The sequence below is a fragment of the Aspergillus piperis genome (genome assembly GCF_003184755.1).
Source record: "Aspergillus piperis CBS 112811 unplaced genomic scaffold BO85scaffold_1, whole genome shotgun sequence".
NCBI classification, from domain to species: domain Eukaryota; kingdom Fungi; phylum Ascomycota; class Eurotiomycetes; order Eurotiales; family Aspergillaceae; genus Aspergillus; species Aspergillus piperis.
The window spans coordinates 2,897,609-2,909,935 of NW_020291591.1; the positions used below are offsets into that span (position 1 = coordinate 2,897,609).

Below are 12,327 nucleotides of genomic sequence, written 5' to 3' on the forward strand. Positions count from 1 at the left end.
CCATGCAACTTTATCTTTCCAACGATCTGAAATTTAACCTTGACCGAGATCTGTATCCTTGTTATCGGCCCGATCACTAATCATATTCGGATCAGTAATCATGGCGCAACCTTACGAGTCTTGTAACATCACTCAACGCTCAGCTTAGGCATCATTAAGCTGAATATATATATATCTCAGCACCAGCATCAGCTTCGTAGACAATAACCAGCCCCCATCATCACACCCAATCTAACGAAAAATATCATCTCAAAATGCCCCTCTGGCAAATCTACCACCCACCAACCACCTTCACCACCCCATCATCCAAGCACTCCTTCGCTTCAGACATCACCAAGTTCTACACCGACCTCGGGCTCCCCGCCTTCTACGTGGTTGTAAACTTCATCGCGACACAACCCGACGATGTCTACGTCGGAGGCACACCCAAACACCCCACCGACGAGAAACCCTTCGTCCGGATAGTCATCACGCACATTGCGCTGCATGTGCCGGATTCTGACGCTGCATATGCACGCACGACGAGTCGATTGGATAGCGTTATGAAGCCACATCTTCTGGATAAAGGGTACGATTTCGAGTATCATGTTGATGAGACCGATAGACGCCTGTGGAAGATCAATGCGTTGGTGCCGCCGCCGTTTAGGAGTGAGGGGGAGAGAGTGTGGATTAGAGATGGGAGGGCGGTTGAATATGAGGGGATTTCTTCTTCAATCTGATTGATATCTTTTCTTTCGGTTCGAAGGAGGGGAGATATAGTTGGGTTTGGGTTGAGGTCATCGGAGGGTAGGGTTGATCGGGGAGAATGGAAGCTATGCAGGTGCATTATGGCACGAAATGAATGCATGACGACGTATAACATTGGATTCTTCCATAGCACTGCAAAATAAAGCGTGCGGCTTGTAGCTTGCAACCAAATACATGTCTTGTCTATTCCCCGATGATAGTTCTACAAGATAGGTAGTAACTACAGACAGATCATGTGTTCGATATACATACAAATGTATGTGATATTTATAGATTACGTCTAAATGCACTATTAGTGCTAAGCTTTCAATCCATAGCTTCTATTGGTGTATCATTCCAGCTATATAGTTGTTAGTGGCTCAAATACCAATAACGTTGCTATAGCTGTCCTCCAGCACAAGATTCAGTGGTACTAAACCTCTATTTCCTGAAAGGGAAAACGTGTCAAACTACTTGCGTCTCGCAATGAGTATGCGATAATTAGCATTTATTTCTGGTAAGACCTACTCAGCGAATTCATTATCAATGATAGAACCGGACATGGAGGTGAAAAGTCATAACTGCAGTTTTAGAAACCGGCCCGCTTACCAAATTGGGTATGTTTCCGCTATATGCGCATATCGGAATAGTGAAATCAAATTTCAAGCGCAGAGGAGAATTGTTATCGTTAGATATAAGATGATACTCTACTAGATGATTCCTGGAAGAAGCTTGCACAGGATACAGAAGGCTGTCTGCACATCAATAAACAAAAGATACCGGCAACTGCTTACGTGCAGCGGATGGACCTCTTCAACCACGGCAGAGCAAGAAGGAAAACCAAATGCCCTAGGAGTTGACGTGAACAGTCATTCAGATGAAAAAACTTTTAATGAATAAGAAGTTTCCTATGTCATTCGGAGCACCTGAAATTGGCAGCATCGTTCTAACCAGCTGAAGCTACTTGAACAAATATCGGTTAGGAATCAGCTCCCTGCCCATAGACAGAGCCAACCACCGTCGGAAATCACAATGGTTCCGGGAGCCATATCCCGGGCAAATACGGGAGTCTGATTTCTCTAGCTATGTGTCCTGATGGGAAAAGACATCAGTAGAAGACTAGACTTCCTACATACCTACACTGTAAGACTAGGCAGATAAATGTGATAACCGTTCCCTCGTTGACTTCCCGAGTATCTAATTCTTCGGGGTGTCTTCATCCTTCCCTCGGGGTTTCTATCTCCGGCGGGGGGATGCTCATCTCGGGAATATCTCTCTCACAGTATCGAGACCTGAATGTCAGTCCATAATACTATCTGTCCATTACAACAGCCATACCTACCACCGTAGAACCACTCCTTCCATGTACACATTACGTCCCGAGACAGGGCCGCGTATTCGCCAATTCTACTATAATCGCCAACAAACCCGATGAGATGAGATGGGATGAAACGAGATGGGATCGATGCTACCCGGCCAGACCAACCCCAACCCGAGGCCTCGACCACCCAGCCATCCAGTTAGCCGTAAGTGAGCGAAAGCTCAAGCTCAAGCTCCCAGCTGATGTAAGTCTAGCCCGATAATCTCACATCGGCGACGACACGACACGACAGCTCAGCTGGTGCCTAGATACGTAGTAAGCATCCTCCTATTTTCCCGACGGAGCTAGAAAACGGGCTTGCCCATGATAACCTCGGGAGATCACTCTGGAGGACTTCGGGCTGGCGGGGTGAATCTCTGACAGCTGGGGTGAGTGGGTTGGGATTGTTTTGTTATCCGGGAGTTCCGATTTCGATGGATCAATAGTTATGTCTTAAGTTTATGTTATGTATACGATGTGCTTGTTTATTTTTTTTGTTAATGGGGTAAACGCAATGAACTGGAATCCGAGTAAGATCATTTCCACGACTTGGGTTGTGGCTTGGGTGAGTCGTCTACATGGCTGAATGGCGATACGTATCTTTTGCCGACGTCCACTGCATCAGCCGACGAGGCCAGATAATTGTCTACTTTGAATTGGATGGGTGGCGAAGTTTGTTTTCTCCTCCACACCTTCTATTTTTTCGACAATTCCGATTAGGGTTCGTATCGGTTCACGTGCGAAGTTGGGAACCAGGATTTGAACCCCGGGGGAAAGAGAAGAAGAAGAAGAAAGGTACTTTGGTTTTTCTTCTTTTACTCCACATGGCTGGCTGGCGTTGGAGAGTTTCCCGATGGGAAAAAGTAAGTTTTGAGTTAAGACGATAAGGTGAAGCAAGCGACGAAAACGGAATCTCCATTAGTTATCGTAGCTGCTTGCTACTGCTTACCAAGACGATTTGGAATGGTGGAAATTATTAGCACTTCGCCGATACTAATAATACTTACTATCACTAATAAAGTAATATTGGCAGCTGTAGCAGTGTCTGGCCGTCCGGCGGATAATTCTCCGCCTCCGCGCCAAATGATGGGATGGGATGGGATGGCTAAAGGGTTAAAAGGCAATTGGTAGCAACCCCGGAAAAGACTTATGCCCAGCCCACTCCACCCCGGGGCCGGAGGTGACTCGGGCAATTTTTTTCTTTTAGTGTGATTATTTTATTTCTCTACTCCGTAACTAGCCCCAGCCGGGCGTCAAGCCAGCGCGTGGCATCCTGAGACGGGAAGGAAATAAGTGGCGCCGGATGAGCGAATGGGAGGGCTGACAGGGCCACCTGTAGGATTGACGCCATTACTACAACGGGAGTTGGCTCGTCCTTGGCGCGGTGGATCGGCTTCTTTCGCGTGGTGGTCATTTTGGCTTTTGGGTCTTGTTTGGCTGGGCACAGAGGCTTAGGGTCGCCGAACTAAGGCACGCTGGAGGGTTTCGAGATGTCATGGGGTCACATGGATGACATCGTTGCTCGGTACAAGTCCGTGGGGGAGAACAGGACTTTGTTGCTTGTCCCTCCACCCTGGGTGAATCCCGTAGTTACTACGACCCTGGACCTGAGGTGAAGTAGCATTGTTGTTCCTCGGGTCGGCGGCCCGTTTGGTGAATATATACTACCCAACATCCCGATGGTCCATGTGACAATTGTCACGGACTCCCCCAATGTGACAGGATCGACACTCGGGGTTGCAACAACACTGCAGGAGATGCAAACGCTGACAGGCTCAGCTCATCCTTACCCCATGGGAAACCCCGACGAGGCGCATGCGAAAGTTGGAGATGACAGCGGGTGAATTTACTCGATTCAGTAAAGCAGGGATGAGGGAGCTCTCACAGTCTGATCAGGATGATGATGATGATGATCATCATCATCATCAGAGATGAACAAGTCGGTGATGATTTTGGTGCCGTGAGCGTGTCGGCGAATGCTCCGGGGATGTCCGACTCACCCGTTGCACCGCCAAGAAGTGTTTAGTCATGGGTATTTTGGCTGACTTGCTGGAACGACAAGAAGAGAAGAGAAAATGGAAAGGAAGATGGTGTGAACTCTGGCCAGAAAAGCAAGAGTCCGGAGGGTAATTGCGGGGTCGGTTCGCTTGTTCTGCCTCGGGTGGCGGTGGAGACCAATCAGCATCGCCGGTTGGCCCGACTCAGCGGCCACGGGACAACCGGTTAAATGCAACGCGGGGACTTGCCGGCGGTCACCGATCGGTCGGCTTACTTGGTTCTGTGGGTGTTTGGTTGGAACTACGAACGGGGACTGAAGTAGGGTAAAGGTGAGGTGAGGTGACGGGGAACGGGGGTTAACCCAGTAAGCAGGATACCAATTAGGATAACCCGTAGACGGAGAGATCATCGAAAATCACCAGAGAAGTAGTCGACCCATCAATCGGAGAGGTCTGTTCAGAACTGCATGATTCATACTGTAGGTAAGTACTTCTCTGTACAGTCGGAGAGAGAGCACTGTCGGTCAGCAGCCAGTTGCCGTGTCGATCGGGAATCGTATCCCTGCCCCAGCCAATCTTGCCCAAACGGGACGCAGACACTTTTGCTGAAGCAAAGTCCTGCAAGACCAAGGTCCATGGCCCAGCCCAGGCGGATGATCGTGATCTCATCTCGCTTCTCCCCCGCGGGGAGATCCGATGCAGGGGGAAAAGAAAAAGTGAGGGAGGGATGACGCTCTCACGAAAACCGGCAGGACCAGCAGCTCTTTTCTCTTCCCTTCCCCGTTGTACCCTGGCCCTCGCTTCTTTCAGATGCGTCGATACCCGAGGTTCGTCAACCCACGATCGGGCTAGAAGCATTTGCCGTCCGTGTCTTTCCCCTCATTTTCGACCCTTCCGTTTGGCCTGACTGGGGGGTGGTGTCGTGATGGTTTAATTGGAAGGTGGTCGGTGTCTTGGCCTTTCATTAGTCTGCAAAGGGAATGGACAAGGTCTGTGGGCTAGGAGGTTAGACTTTTGAAAATTCCGGGGTACGGTGGTCTGCTTTTGTAGTACGTAGTAGTTTATTAAGTAAAGGAAAAGGGAAAAAGAGTTCAGGAGGTGTGGGTGGGATGACTTGGTGTGTCTTGTTCACCACAGAAAGGAAGAATGGGCAGCAGGAGTAAGCAAGTAGTGAGCTGAGCCCTATTCTCCTTCTCTCCCTCCCTTTCGTTCTCCTCCCGCAATCTGGTTGGGTTTCTCGGATTCGGGGGTATTGTCGTTTTGGGGCCTCGCGTCATGCAATCCCCGGATTTTGTAACGGTTTACGGGGCGAACTCCATTCCCATGCCATGCGAGGTATAAGGGATCTGACCTATTAATATAAATCCGGGGAGGGTACTACACTTGCTGGAAGGTTACCTATGTTCGATCGACCCTTTTTTTTTTTAATTATTATTATTATTCTGATTTTAAAATAATAGGGAAAGTAGTGTGTTTGACCATGACACACAGCTAGTAACTGACTACTCACCGGGCGAACTCAAGGGCCGTCATGTTAGGTAATGGAATGGGCAGATGGCGGTCAAGTGACGTTCCACAACACGGCTGCTGGTAACCGGCATCTCGGTCGGTCGGTACAGGTACGAAAAGGTAAACCCGGAGCCATCGTATGTAGTCATTTTTTTAGTGATGAATGCCCAGTTCTTTATTGATTAAGCTCTCTCCACGTAGATAATACCATCATCATCATCGTCATCAGAATTTGCTTACAACCGTGTCTCCAATTATGTGGAAGAGGGATGACGGGGATGGAGCAAAGGGCATGGAAACACAAGCCACTTGAACCGAATGGCATTCGGTCGGGCCCTCCGCGCCAACTGGCAGCCGAGCGAGAGAATCCGCGTTGGGTAAGATTGGATACGCAGGCGTGACCCCATCAGCGCCACGGGGACAGGCCTTCTCCGGACGGAACCCCAGTATTGGAGTCAGGCATGGCTTGTAAGGTAATTTACCCGAAGCCGCCTCTTCTCAAAACAATAATTCATTCTATTTTATTTTATTTTCTACACTTTTTCCACGTCCCTGGGGAAACTGAAGGTGTTGTGTGTTGCTCTCTTCACCTCACCTCTTTCTCTCTCTGGTTCTCTTCCCCCTTTTCCCATCTGACCACCCATCAAATTTCATCATCCACTATCCCAGTAAGAAGTGTTATTTACTACTACCCTTCCGTCTACTTACCTTTTTCTTCTTTTCTCCTACTTTCTCAACTCACATTCTCCAAACCACTACTCTTCCACTACTCCATCTCTCGGCAGTCGGAATCTGGCTCCACCATTCTCCGGCCGCTCGGTCGCGTCCTTGCATCCTCAGGCCGCACTAACCCGCTCCGGACTAACTTGGGTCGGGCCTCCGCAAATGCGGATGGGCCTTGCCTGTTTGGGTCGATCCGTTCTGCTGGCTGCTTTTTTCTTTTTCTTTTTTTTTTTTCCTTTTTCTTTTTTTTTACTTTTTTTTCCCCCCCCCCAAAGTCAGTCTGTTGTCTCGCCGTCGGCCGGAGTCATCCTGTTCTAAACCTGAGGCGACGGGCGGCTCTCACCATTCTCCTCTGCCTCTGCCTCTGGCTCTTCCCCTTCCCCCATCTTCTTCCTTCTTCACGAGCTTCCTCTGCTTCCCTTTTCTACTTTTCCTCTCCTCTTCCCCTCTTCTTCCTTTTCTTCTTTTTCTTCTCGTCATTACTTCCCCTCTCCTCTTCCCCACAACCGAAAATCCCCCATCCCTCCCCTTCCCTAATCCACCCGACACACATCCTTTGGGCTGATTGACCTTCCCCCAAACTTCACGTTGCCGGTCCGGTGCCCCGACCCTGGGCCTCACGCTACTTCGGCCTCCCCCACACTCCGCGTATTCCGTTCTAAGGGGAATTTTAGTCAAAGCCTGGAGGAACACACACTCACACTGTCACGCACACTCATTCCCCAACACCCAGTATCTACTACTACTACTACTACTGACTACTACTCGTACTTCTTCCCGGAACCAACCAACCCTGTCTGTCTGGTGGATAACTACCATCGGCTGGCGGCTTTTATCCCTACCTTGCTGCTTGCTCTCTCTGCTTCTTCCCCCCAAATCTCTCCAGTCCCCACTCTAACCTGACCCTCTTACCCGACTGGACTCCATTCTCTCTGCCCGTTACCCACGTCGCACATTATTGGTGACATCGTGGGTTGAATAATTATTCCTCCTTCCTCTCTCTCCATTCTTCGATTCGGCTTCCCTGGCTTTCATTTTCCCGTTCCCCGGCTGTCGATTTATTCATTATCCCACCCTTCGCTCCACTCATCTCCCTCCCTCCCTCACTCTTTTCGTTTTTCCCTCTGCCTTCCGTTTGCCGCCGCCCACCCATCCATCCTCTCTGATCTACTAGTTAGTACTTCTGTACTACTACCGCTACTCCGCGCGCGCGCCTTGTGTCTGCCTCCTCCCGACATCATCCCCGGTATCTAGTCGGTGTTGTGACTGCACTACCCTCCTTACTTCCTCGTCCAGATTTCTTTTTTTTCTATTTGGCATAAGAGAAGCCGACGCCAGCAAAGCGCGGTTTCCCCAAAATCAAGGTCAGTTCCTACCGTGGGTGGATCCCCCGTGCACACATATAGACACACATACACACACAATCCCTCTCCCTCTGTTCATTATTAGTCGGGGTGGTACAGAGTACTGACGGCAAAAATACGACAGCCGCGGCCGGTCATCGCTGTCGCCCCTTGCGACCCAGACCGTCTGGAGTCTGGTTCGGAATCCCGGGGAAAAACTACCGGAGAAATACGGCGGACGTGAGGACAATCCACTCGTGTCAACAGTGGTCCCGGGGACGGCCTTGTCCCTCGTCCTCTCCCTCCTCTTCCTCACCTTCTCCCCTTGACTTTCCCCTACCTTGTCGCCTGTGATCTTCACCTCCTTCCCACCTACCCTGCCGGAGAGACGGGCATCCCGTCTCTCGCGCCCGCCTCTGTCGTCACAATGCGATCCAGTATCGCCTGCGCTCGTTGCCGTCGAAGCAAGATAAAATGTGTCAACGCCGGCATCGATACCACCTGCCGCGCCTGTGAATCCTCCGGTCGAGAATGTGTATATCCCGCCCCCGCCATCGGGGTGGGCGGTGGTGCGGCCAAGCGAGACCTGGCCGCGCTGGCCGAGGGCGAGGAACGGAACAATGATTGGGATAGCCCCAAGCGACAACGGTCTCGAAAGGCCCCGGGCATCTCCTCGTCCGCCGCAAAGGACGGCGCCCGATCCGCACTCGATGTGCTTGATTCGGCGGTCCTGACCACCAAGGTCTGGGATGCGGTCTTCGATCTTTTCCAGTCCCACTTTGCGACCATGCTTCCCTTCCTGCATCCTGCCTCCTTCATCGGTCAAACGCGCCAACTCTCCACCACCTCTACCAATCCGTCCACCCATCCAGAGCACTCGCGCGATCCTGCGCAAAGTCCGCCTGCGAGCAAGCCGGATCCCAATCCGCTGATTCCCCTCGGTGTTCTCGCCCTCACGGCTCGTTTCCATCCCCAACTGGTCGCGTTCCACTCTCCACCATCTCCCGGAAATCCATCCAATCCTCTTGTCGCCTCGGAGTTCTATGCGACGGCGTTGCGTAGCCGGCTGGCCGGCGTCGACGGCGCCAGTCTCGCGGTCACGGACCTCACCCGGGTCCAAGCATTGCTCATGCTGGCGCTGCATGAATGGGGCATGTGCCGCGGCAAGAGCGCCTGGTTGTATGTCGGAATGGCCATCCGGCTCTCCCAAGCCATGGGTCTTCCCTTCGAGCTGGAGAATGAGCTGGCGTCTCGCGACGGGCCCCGGTCGCCCGTACTGAAGACGGAGGTTGAGATGTTCGGTCTATCCCGTCGGCCGGTGGAGCCCAGAGAACAGACCTCGGATGATATTATCGCGCTAGAGACGAAACGTCGCACATTCTGGGCATGCTTCATTCTGGACCGTTGCTTAAGCAGCGGCAAATACCGCCCGCGTATGATCCGTGTTAAGGAGCTGGGTATCCAACTTCCCAGCGATAACGCCTTTGCGTTTGGAGAACGGGTCCGCACGTCCCGTCTCAGTGAACCGGCTGCCCGCCGCCCGCAATCGTTCGGCTCCCAGGGCGTCCAGATTCCGAGCATCCGGCAAAGTCTGGGTGCTCTCGGTGACGACCGGTTACCGAGTAATGGTGCTCCCGATCCCAAGTCTTCGTGGTCGCCTGTCTCGCGACGTAAGGATTCCAGTGAGGATGAAATTGATCGATGGGAGGTTGGTGCCGAGGAATCCGTGCTCAGTCGGGTGATTCGTATCATCCGCATCTGGGGAAGTATTGCCAAGTGGTCTTGCGCTGGGGGAAGAAGGTAAGCTGCCGCTTTAAAACGATCGTCCACATCGAAAGTCTAACCCCAGCCACAGAAACGAACAGTTGCCCCCATGGCACCCAGACTCGCGTTTCTCGCAGCTTCGAGCGATGCTGGGCGAGTTCCAGGATAGCCTCTCGCGCAACTTGCAGTACTCTCCACGGAACACGGATACGCATATCATGTATAAGAACACGCTCTCCCCGTATACGGTCATGCATGTGGTCTATTTCCTGTCGGTCATTGTCCTTCATCGTGCGTATATCCCATTCCTGCCCGTACGATGCTCGGAGCCGGTTGGGCCCTTGGACGAACCGCTGTTCCCCGTCGAGAAGCCCGGTGTGGCAGAGGCTTTCTGGCGTGAGAGCGCTCGGGAGCTCTTCAATGCCGCCCGGCAGATGATTGATCTGGCGGTAACCTGCCAAGACCGCGGCGTCCTGGTCGAGAACCCTCTCGTCGGGTTTGCTGTCTATAACGCCGCTTTCATCGGCGTGTATGCGGCCCATTTCCCCCACATGGACCCGGATGCCGCTTTAGCTCCAAGAGACCGTAACACTCAAGGCCAGGCACAAGCCCGTAAGGCCCTTGACATCCTGCGCGATATGCGGCTGCGTCTGAAGATGGCGCGGGGTTGGTTCCGCACCCTCAACCGGCTGCACAGTTATTTCGCTAAGGTCAAGCGCGATTTCCGCCGCTCCTCGCGTAAGATGGACATGGATGGCGTTGATGTGCATATGAACGGGGTTCGTCCGGTGCGTGAAGGCGGCGCTGGTGGAGGCCTTGAGGAGTTCAAGCTCTTGGAGAAGTTGTTCTTGGAGTTCGGTATCATCGAAGACCAACTGCCTGATAACAGTGCGGAGGATGATGGCCTGGCAGCAGTCAGCGATCGGGCTACCAACCTCAGCGATGCGGGCAGCAATGCCGTTCGCAGTGAAACTGGAGACACGGGCGAGCCTCCACTGGATGGTGCAGGCGGACGCCGTGAGTCTTGGGTGCCCATCAATAGCCCCGGGATGCCGCTCCCTGGCCCGGATGGGGAGCGACGACCTAGTCTGCCTTTGCCCCCAGGCCGCTCCTTGCAGTCCCAGTCTCCGTACTCTCTACCATCTCTCCAGCACCATCCTGACGCAGGACTATACAACTCGTCTTCCCCCAATCTCCCATCTCTGGGACCCCCTGGCCCGTACGGTGCCCCGCCAACAACGACGGCAACAGGATCCTCACAGTATGGGGCACCGCCGCCCAACAACCGTTTGCAGCCTCTCAATTCATGGCTGAACAATCGTCAGCAGCCTCCTCCGCCTTATTCGCAGTCGCTGCCGCCCATCAATGCGGCTACTTCACACAGCTTGCCATTGCTGCCCCCACCTGGCTCTGTCGGCCACCCGGGAGCGTCACCACCGGTAACACTTGATGGGCTTGACACAGTCAACACCAATGGGTTGTGGTCGACCAGCCTGGGCGGAGATGATGTGCTGGCGTTCTTGGAGGGATGTGAATACGACCAGCTGCCGGCGACGACGCCGTCGGAGGTCGGTGTTCCGGTCGGGTGGCTCAGCACGGTGTGGACCGAGTTTGCCCGCTGATGGGGTGGATACATGCTCCCCACCATTGCGTTTTGCTTTTGTTGCTTTGCCTTGATTATCTCTTTTTCCTTTCCTCCATTCTTTGCTGATGATTGAGCGATCCTTCGTCTGTACCATTATTTCTTATGTGTGCGGCTTCTGTATTGTATGAATATGTATGCGCGCTTCGGCGGACTGACGAGACCACGCGACACTTCTGGGATTGACGCGATGTTTGAGGGAACGCGGGAATTTCTTTTTTGTTTGTTTTCGAACTTCGGACACCTGGTCTGGGTAAAAATTGGCATGCGAGGGCCGGATGGGTTCTGATTGATGTGATTTGGATTTGATTCCCCTGGCGCCCCTGGTGCGGGTGACGAAAGGATGGAATGGGATGGGCCGGGTTTATGAATGTTACTTTGACAGCGCGGCGTCTGGCTGGTTGATTACCTCAGTATGGGAGCATCTAGTACCAGGACATTCTATCAACCTCGTTGCTTCGAGCAGATACCAATGGATCAGATGAGTAGTTGTAGGCTATGCTTATCTAGATGTCTAAATGTGGGGTGTCGGTGAAGCATTCGATCTGCTGTGGTAGATAGTAATGCTGTGGATTATCTATCGTCTAAATGCTCCCTGTTTCATCAAATAGTCAGTGTGGCCGAGTGGTTAAGGCGATAGACTAGAAATCTATTGGGTTCGCCCGCACAGGTTCGAGTCCTGTCGCTGACGTTTTTTTGTTTTTGTGTTTCCTGGCTCCACCTCGGGTCGGTTCCACGGGAGCTTCAATTTAAGCTCCCGATCGATAGTCCGTCTTTTTAGTTAATCGTCGGCTCAACCATGTGGTTTGCGGATCATCGCATGTGACTGCCATGATTTCTTTGTCTTAATTGTCTCAGTCTTCAAACCGTCAGCATCAAATACCAGGATAGCTATGATATTGTCTTTCATTCATGTTGGATTCTCGTATGTTGTTTTGGGAGTAATGGACTAGTTAGGTAGTCTATCTACTAAGTAAATATATATTCTGCTGTTACTACAGTCCACAAAGGGTATATCGAACGTCGGTCCACATTAATGTCCTTCATTGAGTTATTACAAGTCTTTTTATACTAATAGACAAACTTTATCGAACTAAAGCATATAATATTGCATTAATACCCCAGAAAAAGCTTAATCGCCACGCATCTGGAAACTACTAGACACTAGCGCAGGGACTGCGTGGTTCTGTGCTTATGTGCATGAGTTTATCTTATCTGCACATTTATCATAAGAGCTAGGATATAATAGACCTTAATCAACTT

At 51.9% G+C, this 12,327-nt stretch overlaps 3 protein-coding genes and 1 non-coding gene across 4 annotated transcripts; all 4 read left to right on the top strand.

Annotated features, from left to right (window-relative positions):
- Positions 1-254: 254 nt before the first annotated feature.
- BO85DRAFT_495453 (tautomerase family protein) lies at positions 255-719 on the top strand (the record flags this gene model as incomplete). Its single annotated transcript, XM_025663927.1, has 1 exon — positions 255-719. One exon carries the CDS (start codon positions 255-257, stop codon positions 717-719), a length of 465 nt encoding a protein of 154 aa, XP_025521452.1.
- A 5,133-nt stretch (positions 720-5,852) lies between these two features.
- On the top strand, positions 5,853-7,218 carry BO85DRAFT_25644 (uncharacterized protein). Its single transcript, XM_025654985.1, has one exon. It carries the CDS (start codon positions 6,054-6,056, stop codon positions 6,882-6,884), a length of 831 nt encoding a protein of 276 aa, XP_025521453.1. The 5' UTR covers positions 5,853-6,053; the 3' UTR covers positions 6,885-7,218.
- Positions 7,219-8,085: 867 nt separating this feature from the next.
- On the top strand, positions 8,086-11,044 carry BO85DRAFT_359953 (putative C6 transcription factor; the record flags this gene model as incomplete). Its single annotated transcript, XM_025655533.1, has 2 exons — positions 8,086-9,458; positions 9,514-11,044. 2 exons carry the CDS (start codon positions 8,086-8,088, stop codon positions 11,042-11,044), a joined length of 2,904 nt encoding a protein of 967 aa, XP_025521454.1.
- A 630-nt stretch (positions 11,045-11,674) lies between these two features.
- BO85DRAFT_t6 lies at positions 11,675-11,755 on the top strand. Its single transcript has one exon. It is a non-coding gene; the product is annotated as a tRNA-Ser (tRNA).
- The last annotated feature ends 572 nt before the right edge of the window (positions 11,756-12,327 follow it).

Coding starts and splice junctions, on each gene's coding strand:
- BO85DRAFT_25644 (XM_025654985.1), top strand. CDS start 6,054: ATGGCTTGTAAGGTAATTTACCCGAAGCCGCCTCTTCTCAAAACAATA.